The sequence below is a fragment of the Nicotiana tabacum genome, chromosome 9, assembly GCF_000715075.1.
Source record: "Nicotiana tabacum cultivar K326 chromosome 9, ASM71507v2, whole genome shotgun sequence".
NCBI lineage: Eukaryota > Viridiplantae > Streptophyta > Magnoliopsida > Solanales > Solanaceae > Nicotiana > Nicotiana tabacum.
Genome location: NC_134088.1, coordinates 116543217 through 116564760, shown reverse-complemented (window position 1 = coordinate 116564760; position 21544 = coordinate 116543217). Strand labels below are relative to the sequence as shown.

The following is a 21544-nucleotide window of genomic DNA, read 5'->3' as shown; positions in this document are numbered from 1 at the left end:
AATCTTGATGTTAAATGAATAAGGAAGGTTTAAATTTTTTAACCTCCAAATTTGTAAGAGGTTTGTCCTAAAATTTGACACTTGTAGAATTTTGATTTTGACACTTTGTCATTCTATCCTTATTTTGCCTCTCCTACTATTATATAAGATAAGATAGATGAGTTAATAGTGTTTATTTTGTAGAGAAAATTAAAAGGATATAAATCCTTATAGCTCACTTTTTGAAAAGCAAAGCGCGTATGTGTGCGTGACGAGAGACAAAATCGGTGGATTTTATCTCTCGGTCCGTAATTTCGCATTATCCAAATAATGCAGAGCCCACGTGTATAAAAAAGACACAAGCCATGTGCCCATTTCCTTCCCCATAGTCCCACTACTTTCCCTGCCCCCGCCACCTACACATTGCTCAAAATAATTGCTTTTTCTTCTTCTCCCTATTCCTTCCCTTCCACGCCACTTTAGCTTTCAAATCAGAAGTAAAATAAATCAATTAATGAAGTCTCAGTTACTGCTTCTTCCCTAACTTTAAAATTAATTAATCTCTCATTGTAAATGTAAAGTTTATTTACTTACAGATAAGATATAAAAGCTTTATATAAAATTGGATCCAAAATCCAGAATTATCTCGATTAGGGCAATTCCTCTGTTTTTTTCGTTTCTTCAATGTTCGGATATTTTAAAGAAATCGAGCGAGATCAACAATGGCTACCGTTTCGACAGCTCGAAGCTCCGCTTGTCTGACAGCTCTTACCCAAGAGATTGAAAAGAAACTTCAACGTGTACGTATATGCTTCGATTTTGTGCGCGTGTTTCCTTTTTTGAAATTTTAATTTTGTGTTTTTAATTTGACTGATTGAGTTTGTTGAATTTTATGCATTTTCTCAAATTTTGGTTTCACGCATTGACTTCGCCGTCGCTGAGCCGTAATTTGTGTTAGTCCCGCCAATATTGCTTTATTCGTAAATAATAATTCTGCAAAATATAAGTTAACGTAATGAAACAGTAATTAATTCGAGCCCATTGAATTCACAGTGTTTCCTTAAGGAATTTAATCCCCTCCTAGTACTCAAGGTAATGGATTATTTCCTCTCAGGATAGAACGAATCACACACTGGTGTAGCGGTACTTCAAACCCCAGTGTTTAAGCAAACATAAAGTTCGGTAGCAAATCACACTTACATTAGCTTTGTTTGAAGTTAAAAACAATGCAGAACGAGGGAGTAGAAACTCAGAAAATCGTATGGAAATGCTGAGAGGAAGGAGTGCAATGTATAGCCAAATCTGTTGAGCGATTTCAATTTGTGTCTTGTGTGTTTATTTCTTCAACAGCTGCTGCACATATATATAGCAGCCAGTGTTGAAGAAGACCAATCGTCCACCCTCCATGGTGGAGCAAGCATTAGCTTGTTTGTGGAGCAAGCACATTCATGTTTGTGGAGCAAGCACATTCATGGTGGGAAGAGCATTAGGCGGCTGCCAAATGGTCAATACACGAATTGGAAAATATCCGTTACAAATGCGGATAATCTTACGTTAATATTTACTATTAACAAATAAATTTGGTCCAAAAAATTAATCAATCAATCGATCATTTGACCAAATCCGAATCCGAATCCGAAACCGAATCCGAAGCCGAAGCCGAAGCCGTAGCCGTAGCCGAAGCCGAGCGAGCGACGACGACGACGACGACGACGGCGCGAGACTTGCTTTCTTCTTAACTCTTTAAGAGCTACAAGAAGAGCAATTATATATATACCCACCAAAAATCTTTTCCTCTTCCAATATGGGACAATGTCTCATTGTCAAGAGGAGGAAACTTAAAATTTTACTCAAAATTTCATTTTCCCTGCATTTCACATTCACCCTCATTTTAAGACTATTTCATCTTAAAAACAAAACCTCAACAATCCCCCACATGAATGGGGAATGGCTATATCACGGAAGTATGCATGAAAAAACTGTGTGATTTACAAGCAAGGATTAATCGCATCTAGATAAGTAAGTTTCCCTTTGAACTTTCCGTAGTAAAATTATGTCGGATATACTCGGTCAATCGGTAGATTTGATATCTTTGAACCGTCGATCTTTGGTGTATACCTAGACAACCATAAGTCACACAATCAACCCTTAACCGTCTTTGGTTCTCATTGTTGTGTTCGTTTCAGCCATGAACACCGCCTGGTTTCATAAGTGCGTAGAGAACTGGCCTTACAAAGTTCTCCTTGAAGCGGCTAACACTTTACACTTACATAGGTGATTCCTAAACGTGTCATCCTGTAGATACACTATTTGATATACCCCGTATCAAATTTAGAAATCATTAAAAAGCCTTAATGTTTTATCCTTGGTACTGAACATTGTCTCATCACGAGAACGGACTAAAATTTTATTTGACAATGTTGAACCGTCATTAATGACTTTGTTTCATCTCCTTGAACCTAGATCTTGGGATCTCCAGTCTTCTAGGTAGAGTTACTGCCACAATGACTTGTTCTCGGCCATAGCCCCATTCCCCTTGATGATTTCTCAACTACCTCTCTAGTTAGGCCTTTTGTAAGTGGATCCGACACATTATCACTTGACTTTACATAGTCAATCGTGATAATTCCTCTAGAGAGTAATTGCCTAACGGTTTTATGTCTTCGTCGTATATGATGAGATTTACCGTTATACATAACGCTCTCAGCCCTTCCAATTGCCGCTTGACTATCACAATGTATGCATATTGGTGCCAACGGTTTGGGCCAAAATGGAATGTCTTCCAAGAAATTCCGGAGCCATTCAGCTTCTTCACCGGCTTTATCTAAGGCTATGAATTCAGCCTCCATTGTAGAACGGGCAATACATGTTTGTTTGGACGACTTCCAAGATACCGCTCCTCCACCAATAGTGAATACATATCCACTCGTGGACTTAGAATCAGTTGAACCAGTGATCAAATTTGCATCACAGTATCCCTCAATCACCGCAGGGAAATTACTGTAGTGCAATTCAAAGTTCTAGGTATGTTCTAAATATCCCAAAACTCGTTTCATTGTCATCCAATGAGATTGGCCTGGATTGCTCGTATATCGACTCAGTTTACTTATAGCGCAAGCTATATCTGGTCGTGTACAATTCATGATATACATTAAGCATCCCAACACACGAGCATAATCCAATTGTGATATGCTTTGGCCTTTGTTCTTTGCTAATGCAAGATTCACGTCAATTGGAGTCTTTGCAACTTTAAAGCCCAAGTGCTTGAATTTTTCAAGTACTGTCTTAATATAATGAGATTGTGACAATGCCAGACCTTGAGGAGTCTTATGGATCTTAATTCCCAGAATTAAATCAGCAACTCCCAAGTCTTTCATATCAAACTTGGTATTGAGCATACGCTTAGTAGCATTTATGTTGGCAATGTCATCACTCATTATCAGCATATCATCCACATATAGGCAAACAATGACTATGTGATTTGGAACATTTTTAATGTACACACATTTATCACATTCATTTATCTTAAAACCATTTGACAACATTGTTTGGTCAAATTTCGCATGCCATTGTTTGGGTGCTTGTTTTAGTCCGTAAAGAGACTTAACAAGTGTACATACCTTCTTTTCTTTACCTGGAACCACAAACCCTTCAGGTTGTTCCATGTAAATTTCTTCCTCCAACTCTCCATTTAAGAAGGCCGTCTTAACATCCATTTGATGAATTTCAAGACCATACACTGCAGCTAATGCTACTAACATCCGTATGGACGTAATTCTTGTAACTGGAGAGTATGTATCAAAGTAGTCTAGACCTTCTCGTTCTCTATACCCTTTGACTACGAGCCTTGCCTTGAATTTATCAATAGTGCCATCATCTTTGATTTTCTTCTTAAAAATCCATTTAGAACCCAAAGGTTTATTTCCAGGAGGAAGATCAACCAATTCCCATGTATGGTTGTTCAATATGGATTCTATTTCACTATTGACTGCCTTTTTCCAAAACAATGATTCCGAAGAAGTCATAGCTTCTTTAAATGTTTGAGGCTCATTCTCCAATAAGAAAGTCACAAAATCTGGTCCAAATGAAGTAGACGTTCTTTGACGTTTACTACGTCTTGGATCCTCTTGATTACATGTACTTTCTTTTGTTTCTTCCCGAGGTCGTTTAGATCCTTCACCAAACGTCTCACATTCCTTTTTATACGGATATATATTTTCAAAGAACTCAGCATTATCTGATTCTATAACCGTATTATTATGAATGTCGGGATTTTCTGATTTATGAACCAGAAATCGATATGCTTTACTATTTGTCGCATATCCTATGAAAACACAATCAACGGTTTTCGGTCCTATCTTTACCCTTTTGGGTTTAGGAACTTGCACTTTTGCCAAAGTCCAAACACCCCCACACTTTAAAGTAATTTAAGTTGGGCTTCCTTCCTTCATTTTTCATATGGAATGGATTGTGTTTTGCTATGGGGCACTCGATTTAATATTCGATTAGCCGTAAGAATGGCTTCCCCCCACAAGTTCTGTGTCAAACCAGAACTTATCAATAACGCATTCATCATCTCCTTTAACGTGCGATTCTTTCTTTCCGCAATCCCATTAGATTGGGGCGTGTAAGGGGCTGTTGTTTGATGAATAATTCCATATTCTAAACATATTTCTTCAAAAGGAGATTCATATTCACCACCCCTATCACTTCTTATCATTTTTACTTTCTTGTTAAGTTGCGTTTCAACTTCATTTTTGTATTGCCTGAATGTGTCTATTGCTTCATCTTTACTATTCAGTAAGTAAACATAGCAATATCGAGTACCATCGTCAATAAAAGTTATGAAATACTTCTTTCCACCGCGAGATGGTATTGACTTCATGTCACAAATATCTGTGTGAATTAAGTCTAAAGGATTTGAATTCCTTTCAACTGACTTATAAGGATGTTTAACATACTTAGATTACACACATGTTTGACATTTTGATTTTTCGCATTCAAACTTGGGCAGTACTTCCAAGTTAATCATTTTCCGCAAGGTTTTATAATTGACATGACCCAAACGTACATGCCATAAATCATTGGACTCAAGTAAGTAAGAAGAAGCTGAAATATTATTATTGTTTTCCACAACCATTACATTCAGATTGAAAAGGCCCTTGGTGAGGTAACCTTTTCCTACAAATATTTCATTCTTACTAATGACAACCTTGTTGGACACAAAAACGCACTTAAAACCGTGCTTAACAAGAAGTCCAGTAGAGACTAAATTCTTTCTCATTTCGGGAACATGAAGGACATTGTTCAAAGTCATGACCTTGCCAAAAGTCATTTTCAGTAATATCTTCCCATATCCTTCAACTTTTGCTGTTGAAACATTTCCCATATAAACTGTCTCTCCGGGTCCAGCAAGAGCATAAGTAGCAAAAGCTTCTCTAACTGCACAAACATGGCGAGTGGCTCCTGAATCAAACCACCACAGTTTAGGATTTCCCACCAAGTTACATTCAGAAAGCATGGCACACAAGTTATCAACATCATCATGGTTTACTACTATATTTGCTTGACCCCTTTTCTTGTCTTTCTTCGGAGCACGACACTCCGTAGATTTGTGTCCGGTTTTCCCACAGTTGTAGCAGTTTCCACTGAACCGCTTCTTGCTTGGGTTGTATTTCGGACCAGAAGCCTTCTCCTCTTTTTGTTAGCTTCAACAATATTTGCTCCCATTATTGTTGAATTTCCACGGCCTCTCCTTTCAGCAGCTTTATTGTCCTCTTCGATTCTCAACCGAACAATGAGATCTTCAAGGGACATTTCCTTTCGTTTGTGTTTCAAATAATTTTTGAAGTCATTCCACAACGGAGGCAACTTCTCAATCATTGCTGCTACTTGGAATGCTTCGTTGATGACAAGACCTTCAGCAAGTAGATCATGAATAATCACTTGCAATTCCTGGACTTGGGTAATAACAGACTTGCTATCTACCATTTTGTAGTCCAAAAATTTTGCGGCAACGAATTTCTTCATCCCGGCATCTTCAGTTTTATATTTCTTTTCAAGCACATTCCACAATTCTTTTGACGTCTCTACGCTACTGTATACATTATACAGATTATCATCCAGTCCGCTAAGAATATAATTCTTGCATAAAAAATCAGAATGCTTCCACGCTTCAATCACGAGAAAGCGTTCATTCTCTGGAGTTTTATCTGGCAGATCAGGAACATCTTCCTTGATGAACTTCTGTAGACATAACGTAGTTAAGTAGAAGAACATCTTCTGCTGCCAGCGCTTGAAATCAATCCCGGAAAACTTTTCGGGTTTTTCTGCCGGTGCCAACGCCGGTGTTCGGCTTGTCGATGCGTTGGCAGTCACCATCGGAACAGCTTGGTTTTCGCTTTCAGTCGTCATTTTTCTGTAAAAGAATGACACAAACAAACGTTTTCAAACTGGAGTAAAAATCACGTAGATTTTAATCTTCCAACAAAACGCCACGAAGGCTTTACTCTCCAAAACGGGAGTACACAAAACCACAAAGGTTTTAGTTTGCAGAATAATAAGAATAACACAAATACAGAAATAAATATTAAATTCCTTAAGATTGTTAGTCCCGCCAATATTGTTGTATTTGTAAATAATAATTCTGCAAAATATAAGTTAACGTAATGAAACAGTAATTAATTCGAGCCCACTGAATTCACAGTGTTTCCTTAAGGAATTTAATCCCCTCCTAGTACCCAAGGTAATGGATTATTTCCTCCCAGGATAGAACGAATCACACACTGGTGTAGCGGTACTTCAAACCCCAGTGTTTAAGCAAACACAAAGTTCGGTAGCAAATCACACTTACAGTAGCTTTGTTTGAAGTTAAAAACAATGCAGAACGAGGGAGTAGAAACTCAGAAAATCGTATGGAAATGCTGAGAGGAAGGAGTGCAATGTATAGCCAAATCTGTTGAGCGATTTCAGTTTGTGTCTTGTGTGTTGTGTGTTTATTTCTTCAACAGCTGTTGCATATATATATAGCAGCCAGTGTTGAAGAAGACCAATCGTCCACCCTCCATGGTGGAGCAAGCACATTCATGTTTGTGGAGCAAGCACATTCATGGTGGGAAAAGCATTAGGCGGCTGCCAAATGGTCAATACACGAATTGGAAAATATCCGTTACAAATGCGGATAATCTTACGTTAATATTTACTATTAACAAATAAATTTGGTCCAAAAAATTAATCAATTAATCAATCAATCGATCATTTGACCAAATCCGAATCCGAAGCCGAAGCCGAAGCCGAAGCCGTAGCCGTAGCCGTAGCCGAGCGACGACGACGACGACGACGGCGCGAGGCTTGCTTTCTTCTTAACTCTTTAAGAGCTACAAGAAGAGCAATTATATATATACCCACCAAAAATCTTTTCCTATTCCAATATGGGACAATGTCTCAATGTCAAGAGGGGGAAACTTAAAATTTTACTCAAAATTTTATTTTCCCTCTATTTCACATTCACCTTCATTTTAAGACTATTTCATCTTAAAAACAAAACCTCAATAATTTGTTGCAAGAGCTGTTCGCTGATATAGCTTTGGAAGTTGATGATCGAGCAAAAGGTAACTCAATGTTATTACTTTCTATTTTTATCAAACACGTGATGGACGCTATTCGTGTCATGTGGGAAACAACGTGAAAGATCTAATTGAGTACAATGAGTTTAACTTATTGATTATAAACGTGACAAGGCGTGGTAGATGTAGTAAGTTTTTCACTCGTGTTTTGTGTGAATATTTATGGCTTTTGTTACTTTGTACATTCCTTTTGTGGTGTTTAACCTTTTTTTTTAAAAAATGGCAAAGAAGTGTTGAAATGTGTGACTGTCTTATCTAAATGCTTAAGCTGGGGGAGAGAATACACTTACTTTTACTTAATTATATCTTGCGACTGGAAATGCTTTAAAACCTGTTGAGTGCTTTAGCGAAATTGTGATTCTCAATTAACCTTACTGAGCCACGATAAGCAACATAAAGTATGAAAGTTGAATGTGGAAGTTGCCTGGTTGTTAAAAGGAGATGTGTTAAATTAGGTGATTATATGCATTTACTACTCAAGCTCAAGGAGTAATTTAAGATGGCGCTTGGGGAGTGGGAGCGGGGAGAGATCTGGGAGGTTTTATGGATATATTGGTAAAGTTGGGCAAAACTTGGTTATAAGTACTCCGTGTGTCTTGAAAGTTAACTTGATGATGACTTTGCATTTCATTTAGCATATATGAAATTGGCCTTGTAGATGTTAAGGTTATCAACTTTATCTTGAGTTCCTTTCTCTTTTCGTCGAACCTTTGGAATATAGATTGGAATAATGGTTCCTGTCTATACATGGATCTAACGATATGGTCTGTTTTTTCCTCTCTTTGCTTCTCTTGTAAACTGAATGATTGATATGAAGAGCTTATAACTGCACCTCATTGATGAGTTTAGGTAATGATTTTTTCTGAGAATACTTTCAGGAAAGTCTTGGAAAAAAAAAGCTACATACTTAGCACAGGCCATTGCTTAAAGGTTCTAAATTTCTCTTATTACTGCATGGTAAATTTCTCTTTAATGAAGTTGATTACTGAAAGCATTGCATGCACGTAGTGGTATAATATTAGCTGATCTTAATGATCAAGCTCTTTTCTATATTGAGAGTTGTTTAATGTATCATATCAGTCACAGAGATGCTATACTCTATTACATATTTATACCATATATATGGATGTGTGATAGTTGCATTTGCAAGATGTCTTTAATTAAGAACTATTTCGAAATATTTCACATGGGGGGATTTTGGTGCTATGTTTGAAAGTTGTTCTAGATCCCTTTTAGTAAATTTTGTGCTCTATATGTCTAATGTGTATATTAGAGTACGACGTACTCTATTTCATTTAATATCATTTAGGAGATGGTATTTTAAGATGGGGACCATTGATGTTTCATATGAGGTTTCAAACGATAAAAAGTTTGTTGCCTATTGTGAGAACTAATATCAGGCAATGCTGGAAAGAAAGCTAATTGGGTGACAAATCCAAATGCAATATTGTGCTAAAGTTTGTATATCCCATATTTTAAGTAAAGACATAATATTTTGACTAGTACATTCCGTGTTAATTCATGTAGACATCTACAAGGCGAATGAAGAAAATCTAGAGTAAAAATGGAAGCCAAAGTCTTCACATCAGAACGGAAGAATCATCAGTTGGTGAATTATTGTTAGTATGCCAGCCACTGGTTGTGGACCTGCAGTTGCTACAACGATAGCCACCATGTAATATCACCTGACCTAATACAGTACAACTGGATTTAAGTAAGAGATTCCCATATCAGAGACTGTATAGCACCAAGATAAATTGAAGTTGCCTTGGGATGTTTTGATGGCCACCATGTAATATCACCTGACCTAATACAGTACAACTGGATTTAAGTAAGAGATTCCCATATCAGAGACTGTATAGCACCAAGATAAATTGAAGTTGCCTTGGGATGTTTTGATGGAGAAGACAGTGCATATCAATTTCTTGAGAATGTAACTGACAACCTAAGTGGAGAAGTGGTGAACAAGGTAGTAAGAATTTTTTGGCATCAACTCAAGTAGTAAGCTGAAGTGAGCAGAGGATCAAGCATTCATTTCTAGTCTCATATGATCAAACAAAAGAAAAGTCACATGGCTGCTTACTTCTCCTATCTGAACTTTCAACTTAGTCCACTAAAAAACTTTAGCATTGGGGAAAATATAAAACCAACTTTTGTGGCTTATATTTATTCTAGGGTATTTGTTTTGTCAACTTTGCAAGAATCACCTTCTTGGTTGCCTATCTTTGGTGAAATACATGTATTCGTAAAAAGAAGTCTCTGTTCTCTTTGTAAAGAGAGGAAATAATAGTTCTACGGTTTCATACCCTGACTTCATTCTAATGTTTATGTCATTGTACTCCTTTGAGATGGGTAAAAGAACAAAGAAATATCGTTGATGTCGAAGACTTTGCAAAAGGAACTTCATGAACTTTGGATACCTTTATCATGTGTTCACTCTACTCGCGTGAAAATCGTCTATTCTGGCTCTAAATCTGTTTAGCTCTCTGTGATATTCATCCTCTTCAATCACTTTAATTTGTGAGAAGGGTATGGCAGTAAGACTAAAGAAAGGACTATGATTCTATTTTTAATGAGATAAAGAATAATCTGCCCTGCCCGACCCTAAATTCTTTTCTCAGAAAACAAGTGTTTTTCCACATCTTGATTAAATGATTTCTTATAACAAATCTCACATGTTGACACCCTAGCTCCTCCTCCTAAACTTGAACTTTCTGAAACATCTCTTAGTTAGGTTCCAAGGTTTATGAATTAGTGATAGAAGATGGATTTTGTATTCACATTTTTTACCTTGTCTTTTTCCACAACTTTTGTTTGAAAACTAGGAAAGGGAAGTGAAAGCGAGGGAAGGTCACTGTTTTCTCGTCCCATGTTTGGTTCATTAGGGGGGAAAAAGGAGGAAAGCAAATTTGAAAGATATGATCATCTTGTTTCTTCTGACTCAATTCACTATTTTGTGGGAGAGTAATCTAGAGAAGATCTAGAGATGAAAAGAATCACCTTTCAAAGCAATTCTTTTTTCCATTGTGCCCCCACCAAATTTTTGCTTTTGTCTGAAACATATGAGTCTTATTTTCTTTGTACTAACCTTGTCAGAAAAAGAGGAACTTTCAGTTTTCTGAAACAGGAAAATTCTTATTTTCTTCTCACATTTCAATTGTTTTCTCCAAACCCAAACAAAGGGAATGCACTTTTTTCTTGCTTCTTTTATTTTTATTTTTATTTTTTTGGGGGTGGGGGTGGGGGGAGATAAGGAACTTGCTTCCCCTTCCTTTCACTTTCATTCTCTGGCTTCTGAACAAATAGTGAATAGTATATACTCCTATTCATTTCCTTGTGTTCTTCTCTTTTTGAGGATTAAATCAAATTGCATGGTGTATCAGTACAACAAAATATGTGTCAATAGATATGACTATCTGTGTTGTTTCTTTATCATATGTCAGAAATCTTTACCTTTTAAAAAAATGTAATACCAATTTCATTCTGAAGAATCTCATTAACCTATTTTTCAAGCTAAAAATTTCCAGAAGTATGAGATATCATTTGCCAGAGGAAATTCAGAATTTTGACAATTCTTGGTGATCAATCAAGAGGAAGAACTTATTTTGTGGTTTAACATTGAAACAGAGATAATACTCAGCAGCGAGGATGCTCTTACGGCTGCAGAGGAACGGGCTGAAGGACCGACATGCTACTACTATGTGCTTGCTGATCATTTTGTTCGTGTACCTCAGAACGGAAAACCGATCCTTGATCTGATTGTCCAACTGTGGAGTCAATCTTTCGCTTCAAATACTTTTGCACTCCTTTTCCATAAGTGGGTTAGTAGAATTTTTACGTCTTTCTATGATCTTAGTCTCTTATCATGACCCTTGATAGGAGGGTGTGGAGGTTGAGAATTATGGTAGAAAGTTAGTAGGTAGTCGAGCGTTTCCCAGTGTCTTCTTAGTTGAATGGTATTAGTGTAGTATGGTATCTCTTTTATCCTTAGTTTACTATTACCACATATCTAGTATTGTTGTTACTTGCCTTCCGTACACCCTTAGTTTGCTATCACTGCATATCTTTTACTGACTACTAGTACTTCTTTCATACTCTCTTTTGCTATCTTGGATTTCGTTTTCTAAATACCTAGTATTGCTATTATTTGCTATCAGTGCTTCTTCCATCTTTCTTTAGCCGAGGGTCTATCGGAAACAGTCTCTCTGCCCTTCCAGGGTAAGTGTAAGGTGGTGTACATCCTACCTTCCCCAGACCCCACTTGTGGGATTACACTTATTGTTGTTGTTGTTGTTGTACTCTTTATGTAGCGGTAGAATGAGAACCCCCATTTCAAGGAATGAAAGATGCCTTCCAGGGCCACAAGTTAAGAATGAAATATGGCTCGGGTGTTGATATTCTTTTTTAATTCTTTTCAAACCCCCCTTATCGTTTTATTTTTCTTTTTCCTTTTATCCAACTTATGGTGAGCCTTTTTTATCTTACTCTGTTGGACTTTTGTATGTATCACGTGTTTCTCACAATATTTTGGGTTGTGCTTGTTTTCGCTCATTTTGTTCTGTGAACAAACGGGCCAATAGAGGTTTTACTCTCCGAATGCAGCAATTTCACTCATTTCCCTTTAAAACTGGCAGGGAATATCTATGTGTACCCTAGAATCTCTTCAATCTGCAACTATGTAGGCTACTGCTTCAAGGGCACAACTCTTTATATCCTAGATATATCAAGGGTCAAATATGATTAAGTTCACTATACAGGGTCTTTCCTTTATGCAACAATCTTGAGGCCTTGTTGCTTTATGCACTCAGTAAAAGCTTTCCCCTTATGCAACCTGCCTGAGTTTCCTTGATTAATATTGAAACATTGATTGCTTTGCATACATTTTCTCTTGCATGACTGATATACATCATCATGTTGGATCAACTTTATTTTTTACATCATTATCATCAACTCTTTTTACCTTCTTGTGTTCTTCGAATCTACCTTAATATATATTCACCACTGAGATTTACTCTGTTGATGCTCATAAAATAGACTGCTTAATATTTCTGTCAAACTGTATCGATGTGTCAGACAGAGGTTTTCTTTTTAGAAATTATGTAGTTATTGCTCTTTCTTTTGTGTTTCACAGTGCATGAGTGAAGAAGAACAGGCCGGGAACGGGGTGTAGGGATTATAGTAAAATGTGTTAAGTAATTGGCTGACATATCCTTTTGCAGGATCGACATCCAAACAAACACAAGGCGTTTCCAGAGTCTTTCAGGTCAAATACCCCTGAATTGATTTTTATTTTTGAAGTATTTGGAGTGAAGTGTAGCACTGGTGATTTCTTTTGTTGCTTTTAGATCGATGGAAGTAAATGGTGACAATTGATTATATGGATGTGTGTTACAGTATCTGCTTGAGGAAGTTGCCCTTGTTCCGGATCGATTAAAGAAGATCCAGTTGCAGGTCTGATGTTTGCCCCTTCTGATTTACCTGTGTGCCAAAGCAAGTCTAATTTTAGTGGGTGTGTCCTAACGTCATTCGCTGTCTTCATCTTGTTAGGCCCAAAGAGATTTATTTCTCCTCCTTTCAAGGTTCATATTCTTGTATAACTTAGGTAAGTTGATCTTAGCTGTAACCTTGTATACAAGGTTGAGATTACATGCTTATGTTGAATCTATTTGCAGCTGACAGGCTAGGAAGTTTTTTAAGGTAGTTTCCTGATTTTCCAAATGCTTTCTTGATTGGTGGTCCAGCAGATATATTTGTAACTGAACTAGCTGATCAGGTAAGAGAACAGGATCTTCAACATCCCCGTCTTTTCCTTCATTTTCCCTGTGTATCTTCTCATTTACACTTCTGATTTCAGCTTCAAAAACTAAAAGTGGAGCCAGTATTGTTGCATTACCTCTCCCAATTGAAAGTCCTTCAAGGTAAAGGTAGTTCTAGCCAGTGTTGTCAAAGGCGCGCTTAAGCCCTAAAGCGAGGCTCAAAACATGTTGAGCGCTTCGCTTCGCTTTGCGGGCGCTTCAGTGTCGCATCAAGGCTCTAAGGCATACTTTCCTTGCCCACGAGTATAATCCCGAAAATGCGACACTGAACAATTGATATTTCACTTTATCGTTTTTTTTTTCTTTAACTTTTTTTGTCCATTTAACATATACATATTTTTACTTTTTGCTCCAATTGCGCCTTTTTTCATTAAAGCCCACGCTTTATTTGCCCTTTGTGCTTAAAGCCCCAACGGGTCTTAGAGCTTTTTTGCGCTTTTCGCCTTTGATAACACTGGTTCTAGCTAATTTGAATGTCTGCAATAGTGCGGGTTTTCCAAAATGTTTTACATTACAGTGACATCTCTGCGGGATTAAGAGTTGAGAATGGCTACCAGTACAAGATTGAAAACTTGCTTGTATAGCTTCACGTCACCAGGTGCTCCCATGTGCCCAACAAGAGCTGTTCGCCATGCAGCATGGGATGCATTAGATTTGCTATATCCTGTGAGTAATCTTTCTATTATTGGAATAGACTTATGATTTGATATCATTTCAAACCAAAATATTCGATGAAGTATACTTCTTTCAGACATTTTATTTTATGGATTAATAAAAAGATGTATGTATTTATCATAAAATTCTTGGTGTGTGGCAAAGTAGCCTGATGCACAATGTAAACAAGTAGATAAAGAATTACAGAACAATAATGAACAGGGGCGGAGCTAGGACGCTAGGGGATTCAATTGAGTCCTACACTGTGCAAAGAGGTCAACGACAACTTTTTTGCATATATATAAATTGTTGGATCCCCTTGACATGAGGGGTGATTCTAGTGTAGTGCTGAAGGTAGTTCAAAAATTACTGTTAGTTACACGTTCAAATCCTTGGTGTAGCATTCTTGCTTCTTTTTTTGTTTGTTTTTGAGTTCCGTTGGTGACGTCCAGACTAGAAGTAGATAAACCTACTCTGTGGTTGACCCTGGTGATATTTTATAAGCGGATGGCATGAAAAAGATGACTAGTTAGAAAAGTTGTTTCAATTATTTTGCCAGTGCCTTGGTAAATGTTGAATGAAATTCATTTTGACATGGAAGCATATGATAGCGGTTAGAGAACATTGGGAAGATTTATCCCAATGCTCCTATTTTTGGTCATGTTTATGTTTTATTAATAACATGCGTTGTGTTGTTTCAGGTTGGACGATACCCTCGACATATCACAAGTCTCTTTTTCCGCTTGCTATATCCTTGGTATTGGCCTTCTTCATTTTGGAATTTTATAAAGTCGTGCATACTGGCTATATTTTATTCTCTCTTGAGGTTAATATTTTCTAGTTGGGATAAAGTGAGGAGACCAATGGAGCAATGATGTGATGTCACACCAATTGTTCTACATCTAGCTAGTGTGGATTAGTGTTGTATGTTTTTAGCCAGAAATTAGGTCATTGATGTATCAAAGCCTTTTTCCTGCATGTAATTACGACGTTTGGGGGATTATTGTTTTCAACGGTGACGAGGGTGTAAATTTACTAAAGTCATGATTATTGTCTATTTCCCTACTTCCTTGCAATACTTGTTTGTTCCCAGTTTAGCTGGCTCAACTCATACGTGCACAGAAAATAGCAGAATATTTGTCCGTTACTAAATTTGGATGAATAACTCAGAGATGAAAGCCTAAAAGAACAGAATATACGTCAATAAGATGATCCAAAATATTACGTTTCACAAGTACTCTTTTGTTTCTTGGTTAGTTTTGGAATTGTAGGAGCATTCTGCCTTTTCCAAAACTGAACGCTCAGCACCTCATATTTTGCAGCATTGTAAGTGCCCCAACTCGCACATTGTACCTCGTTCTTTTAAAGGAATCAGGTAAAGAAAAAAGAAAAATTCAAGGCAAGACCCAATATTTTAACAAACATAAAATTGCATTAATTTTCCTAGTAAAGGATCAGAAATGGATGCAGCGCCGATGGTATTACTAGGTGTGGACTGGCAGAAAAATCATCATATAGATTCACTACAAGCCCATTGCCAAATACTGTGAACCTTACATAATGTGCAAGTTTTTTACTCTGCCGAAGGTGAAGGTAATCACCACTGAAAGAATGCACAAGAAAGCACCTGTAAACTGCAATCGCAAGGAAGATAAAAATATTCCTCGTAAACTACTACCTTCCTAAATAGGGACTAGACCCGCAACTAAAGACAGAAAGAAAGGAACTTCATTGTTCCTTAATCTCCTCCAGATTGTTGTTTGGACACGCTGCACCTCGATAAACGGCAATCAAAAACAAAGCGCAAGCCGCTCCAGAAACATGGTTGTGAGCTACAAACACCTTTACAAGAGATCCATTGATGACCATCCACCACCTTTCATATCTCAGCATATATATTTCAGGCTTTTTAAGGGAGTCAATATGCCCTCTTAAGCACCACAGCCATTCACAAGGAAATATCAGTTGACACATCACCCATCAGATAATAAGCATACCTACAGGGAGGCTAATATACATTGTCTGTGCAGGATCTAGTAGCAAGTTGCAACTCCGAGCAAGATCATAACAGTTGAGAAGAAACCAAGAAAATTTGATTTTTGAATCAGGACATAGCAGAATGCATCTCAATGATCCAAGTTTCTAATCGTTGAATTTCAATTACCTACAGCCTAATTAATATGAAATGCCGGATGATGCACCAGACTTTAAGAGATTGCAAGAGAAGCACTTTTGGGAAGCACATAAAAGATCTAAATGCACATAACCGAGATGCAAAGATAGCGAACTCGAGCAATTCTACAGTACGGAGCATAAGCTCCATAATGCTGTAGAAATGCAGAAAGTCCGCCACCTCACTCAAACATCATGTTCACAGAATCCTCTTTCTCCTGCGACATCAACATATCATCCACAAGATGAGCAGTCCACGGCCCCCGAGAACACCATCATTCAGCTTACTTATCCCATGTATTTGCAATAAGACATAATCATTCAAAGGATTCAGCTTAGTCACCCAATTATGTTCCAGCCTACCTGTTCCTAATGCAACAGTTTTTCAAGCTCGTTATAAACATGTTATAAAAGGTAGAAATATATATTTGCAATAAGTAAGAAAAAATCTTCAGGGGAGGCAGTTCTAGTCAGGGGAGGCAGCTTTAGTCACTCAAAATTGATCCCACTTACTTCAGGGGAGGCAGCTTTAGTCACTCAAAATTGATCCCACTTACCTGCTTCCTAAGTCAACAGTTTGTAGAAGTCATTATCAACATCGATAAAATTAAGCCCACTCTTACAGCAAAACTGCAAAGTGCACAAGGACTGCAATTGTGAAACCAGTGGACAAGAACAAAGTGACAAAAACTACCTCACAATTGACGCCCAAATTATTGACTACAAGAAGCACTTGCAGGACTTCAGGACACAGGGCGGCCACCACCTTCAGCTGGCGTCTGCCACCTTCGAGGCAAAGCTTTGTCGTGGGATGGGCAAGGATAAGCATTTCCACTCTAATCGTCCACCTCTTAATTAAACTAAAGAGTTGGTAGAATACACAAATCACTCCACCCAAGCACAAATCCAAATCAAGGGAACAAATAAAGAAGAAGCTCAATTCCCATACAGCAAATGTTCAAATCTTCCTTTAAGTACTTTCTTTCTTGCAACTTGAAAAGAGAAGAACACTAAAGTACAGAAAGTCTGGCTCCACTAAGCACTGGATGTAGAGGCAAACATTGCTACCGGACCCATCAGTTTGTCTGCATTGATTCTGAATGATACTTCATCAGATCAGCATCTAGATCTTCTGCAGATACCTTTTCTCCACGATCTCCTCTTCCCCGTCCTCTGCTGCCTCCTCGAAATCCGCGACCGCGTCCTCTACCACCCCGTGACCTCCCAAAGCCACCACGTCTTGCTTGACCACTGTTTTACCACACAAGAACAGAAACTAATTCTAAATCTTCATTGTCCAATTATTAATACATCTACGTTAAACAGCATCAAAAGAGAGGAAGAAACCAAATGAAAAACTCCATTAAAGATTTAAAACAAACAATTCTAAAACTAGAGATCAACCTATTCAGAAATATTTTTTCGTCATTGAAGCTAAATTCACTTACAATGAGCTGCCATCTGATCATCCAATCAGCTGAGTAAGTACTAAATAGTTGTCAGCATGTGATTCATTTAATCAAGTAAGGAAAGAGGTGGAGTCTAAACCACAGAGGGGAACTCTTAAGTTTTCCAAACCAAAGCCATCATATTGGCCCCTAGGCATAGCAAGCCTCCAACACTAACCCTAATTAATCTTTTGTAACCTCACTTCAAGGAAATTATGCTCTCCAGTGCAACAATTTCAATTCTTCACCAACTTCGGTGTTGCATGATGACTTTGTTTGGGTAACAACATTCATCTAATTAACAATTACGTACCTCTACATTCCTCAGGAAAGGCAAGGTACTCAACACAATCTCACGCTTCAAGGGGCCGAACATTTAATTTATTGATTGTGCTAATTAAAAAAAGGACTTACCAATTTAAACACCTGTCAAATACTTCCAAGACTGTCCCTTATGGGGATATCCAATTAAAAAAAGAATACTTCCAATACTCAATATACTAAAGACATCAAAGCTAACACAGGGAAGCTAATGAAGTAACGAACTAAAAGAATAAGTCTTAGTATGAGTTTACAGAAAAAAATCTTGATATTTATGATAGAAATCCCAATAAGTATGAAATGATTCTCCATTAGTTCAGTTTCTATCTCAAATCATCAAAATCTACTTCATGCCCTCAAAACTACGTATTTGGTTAAATGCAAATTTTCTTGAATTACTTAACTAACTTCCCATAATGCTTGGTTTAAAATCCCAAGAAGCGAAAGGAAAGAAAAGGAAGACAGCATGCCTGGTATGCAATATAGAGGAAAGACATAACGAGACAATGTATTCTCTTGGGTCCATAAATTTTCTCCTCGAAATAACTGTTGTCCCCATATTCTTGTCTAAACCTTGAAAGGTTTGCTAAAAAGGCTTACTAACTCCCACTTTTACTCAATTTTCTTCTTTCCTGCAGCCAAACAAAGCGTACATTCCCCGATAACTTTGCGTGATAGTTGTTTCGATAAAATACCTCTGTATGATCTACCCAGAAGATTAACTCCTATTTAAGTCTCTAACACTGACCTCCCATTAATCAATTTTCCCTAATTCATTGTCTTGTTTCACTTCAACTGAAGTTGACTCAGACAAAACTAGCTAATTTCTCCACTTTGTTCATATATGCATGAATTTCTCTACCGGTGAACTACAGTTACCGGTCTTGTCAAACCGTTCTAAAACTTGCTGCTAGAAGTAGCACCCGGAAAAAATAACAAAATGCCTTCCACAATAAAATATATATACTTCTTCCATGACCTTTCTAGGAGTGGGTGAAGAGGCCCGCAAGTGCATAAAAGGAATCTCCACACGTGATGCAACCAGCACTCAGTTAGAGTTTCAATCTTATCAAAGCCTATTTTCATTTATCATCAAAGAGCTGAATAGAAAAGCTCAAAAAGAAAAAATTAAACCAATTTAACAACATCTGGGTGAATAACAGATCATACCTTCTGGGACCTCCATTAGCATCTCCAAAACCAAAAGTACCATTGAAAACAGGGGGAGCGGGAGTGGCAATGTTGGTCCCAACAATTTCAATCTTCATTGGCTTCCCATCAAGCTGAACGTTGTTGTACCTTTTAACGGCAGCTAGTGCATCTTGTCTACGTGAGAAGACCACCTCTGCCGTTCCCTGAAGAAGCAGTTCCATTAGTCTCAGCCAAACCACACTGTTTTCCTTTAAAGTGCATAGTCTAAAGAAAAAATTAAACCAATTTAACATCTGGGTGAATAACAGATCATACCTTCTGGGACCTCCATTAACATCTCCAAAACCAAAAGTACCATTGAAAGCAGGGGAAGCGGGAGTGGCAATGTTGGTCCCAACAATTTCAATCTTCATTGGCTTCCCATCAAGCTGAACGTTGTTGTACCTTTTAACGGCAGCTAGTGCATCTTGTCTACGTGAGAAGACCACCTCTGTCGTTCCCTGAAGAAGCAGTTCCATTAGTCTCAGCCAAACCACACTGTTTTCCTTTAAAGTGCATAGTCTAAGGTTACTAAAATACCTTTGATCTCCCGCTCCTATCATAATGTATAGCATAGCGTTTCAGGTCACCAGCTTCTGAGAAGAGCTCCTGCAATTCAGCACATACATCTTTACAAGCTAAAATTGGTGGCCGATCAATAAACCTCCAAAGAGATTGCAAACACTACTTCCAAAAATTATAAATCTCTTCTGCATAAACCAATCCAAGCACAAACTACAAATTCCATTCGAACAAGCATCGTTACCGGCAGAAGAGTTAGCAAATATACAGACAGCTCAATCTAGTCTGTGAGAGTATGGCCACTTTCAATTCAATGTCTTTCTTAACCTAGTCAAAGCCTAACAGATAACTCTATCCTCAGCTACATCTCCAGTAGTTTCATGATCTCCTTTTTGACTTAAACTTGTAGTACTCCTTTTTGGCTTATTTACCTCCTCACTTGATTAACAACAATATCATTTCATCTCCTTTTTTCTCGTCTTACTATTCTCCCAAGAATAATTGCATCATAAATAATGAATACAAGCAAACAGTTGCAAACGAAAGGTCAAAACTTTGACTAAAGCTCAAGAGATATTTAACTGTGCAATTTAAAAATCAAAAGAATCCACATAAAGGACATCAAAATTAACTAGTATGCATCAATCCCAAAATACTCATCACTACAAATCTCCAAACAAAGAACATAATTAAAAAACAACAACGAGCTAGAGAGGGGGAAAAGAGCCACCTTGATATCCTCATTTGAGACGCCGTAATCGAGATTGGAGATGTAGAGCTTTGTCCCAGTCGATATGGAAGACGCCGCCAGACCACCACCGGCTTGTCCAAAGGGGAAAGCTTGATCTGCCGCCGCGAATATAGAATGATTCCACGCCGCCTCAGGAGCCTGAACCGCCACCAACTTTCCATCAGATTACAATAATTTATCCACACGAACGAAGAAGAATCAAAATCCGTAAAAATATTTCTCTATGCAGACGAGAAATTTGAAGGAAGGTATGGAACCGGAAAACCAAAAAATTTCAATTAAATCTTTAAAAAATTCGACCTTGGCGGTGGAATAAGGTGCAGCTCAGTTAGCTGAACGATTGGGAATCGGCGAGCAGGACCAGGACCGGAGGCGCCGCCACGACCTCTGCCGCGAGGTTTACCTCCGGTACCGGTTTTTTTCTTCTTGATGAGATCGTCTAAGCTCATGTTCAAAGATGCCTCTGCCATTTTGTACTTTTATGTATTTACGTCTCTGTTTGTCTGTATTTTGGGAAAGAGAGTAGAAATTGAAGGAGAAAGAGGAAAGGCTATGGTTTGAGGGAAGAGAAGAAAAGGCCTCTCTTTTACTGACTCCAGACGAAATTTTTAACTACTCCTTTTCTGGTTCAGTTCGAATTGTTGTTCAGTTAAATATTGGGAGGTGCAAAGAATAAAGGTGTCGTGGTGTAGTTGCTTATCACGTTAGTCTAACACACTGAAGGTCTCCGGTTCGAACCCGGGCGACGCCATTTTTAAATGCTATTTTTGGTTTTCGTTACTTAATAATGATTTTTGACCCGATTTTATTACTGAATAATGTATTTTGACCCTCCCAAAAGAAAAGCAACCAAAATTTCCGGAGGAAAAGTGCTGGTGGAATAAACATTTTATCTAATTTTGCTCTTGACCTGAAATAGAAAAACTACATGCATTGTGCTTTTTGGTGTTCTGAATGGTCGCTCACATAATATGAGTTGATTACGTATTCGATTTCCTTTGTTTTCTTATATCCTCGTCGTTCATAATTCTGTATGAACATGATAGATGTATTTGTTCAAACATA

The 21544-nt window shown here is 37.8% G+C and overlaps 1 protein-coding gene, 1 non-coding gene and 1 pseudogene across 2 annotated transcripts; 2 read left to right on the top strand and 1 right to left on the bottom strand.

Moving 5' to 3' along the window:
• The first annotated feature begins 701 nt into the window (after nt 1-701).
• Nucleotides 702-15131, top strand: LOC107777583 (uncharacterized; annotated as a pseudogene).
• A 355-nt stretch (nt 15132-15486) lies between these two features.
• On the bottom strand, nt 15487-21120 carry LOC107777581 (THO complex subunit 4A-like). Its single transcript, XM_075222109.1, is given in 6 exon segments — nt 15487-17497; nt 19186-19370; nt 19747-19815; nt 20459-20617; nt 20780-20826; nt 20829-21120. Coding segments are annotated over 6 exon segments (756 nt in total). The 5' UTR covers nt 20950-21120; the 3' UTR covers nt 15487-17322.
• Nucleotides 21121-21156: 36 nt separating this feature from the next.
• TRNAV-AAC (transfer RNA valine (anticodon AAC)) lies at nt 21157-21230 on the top strand. Its single transcript has one exon. It is a non-coding gene; the product is annotated as a tRNA-Val (tRNA).
• The last annotated feature ends 314 nt before the right edge of the window (nt 21231-21544 follow it).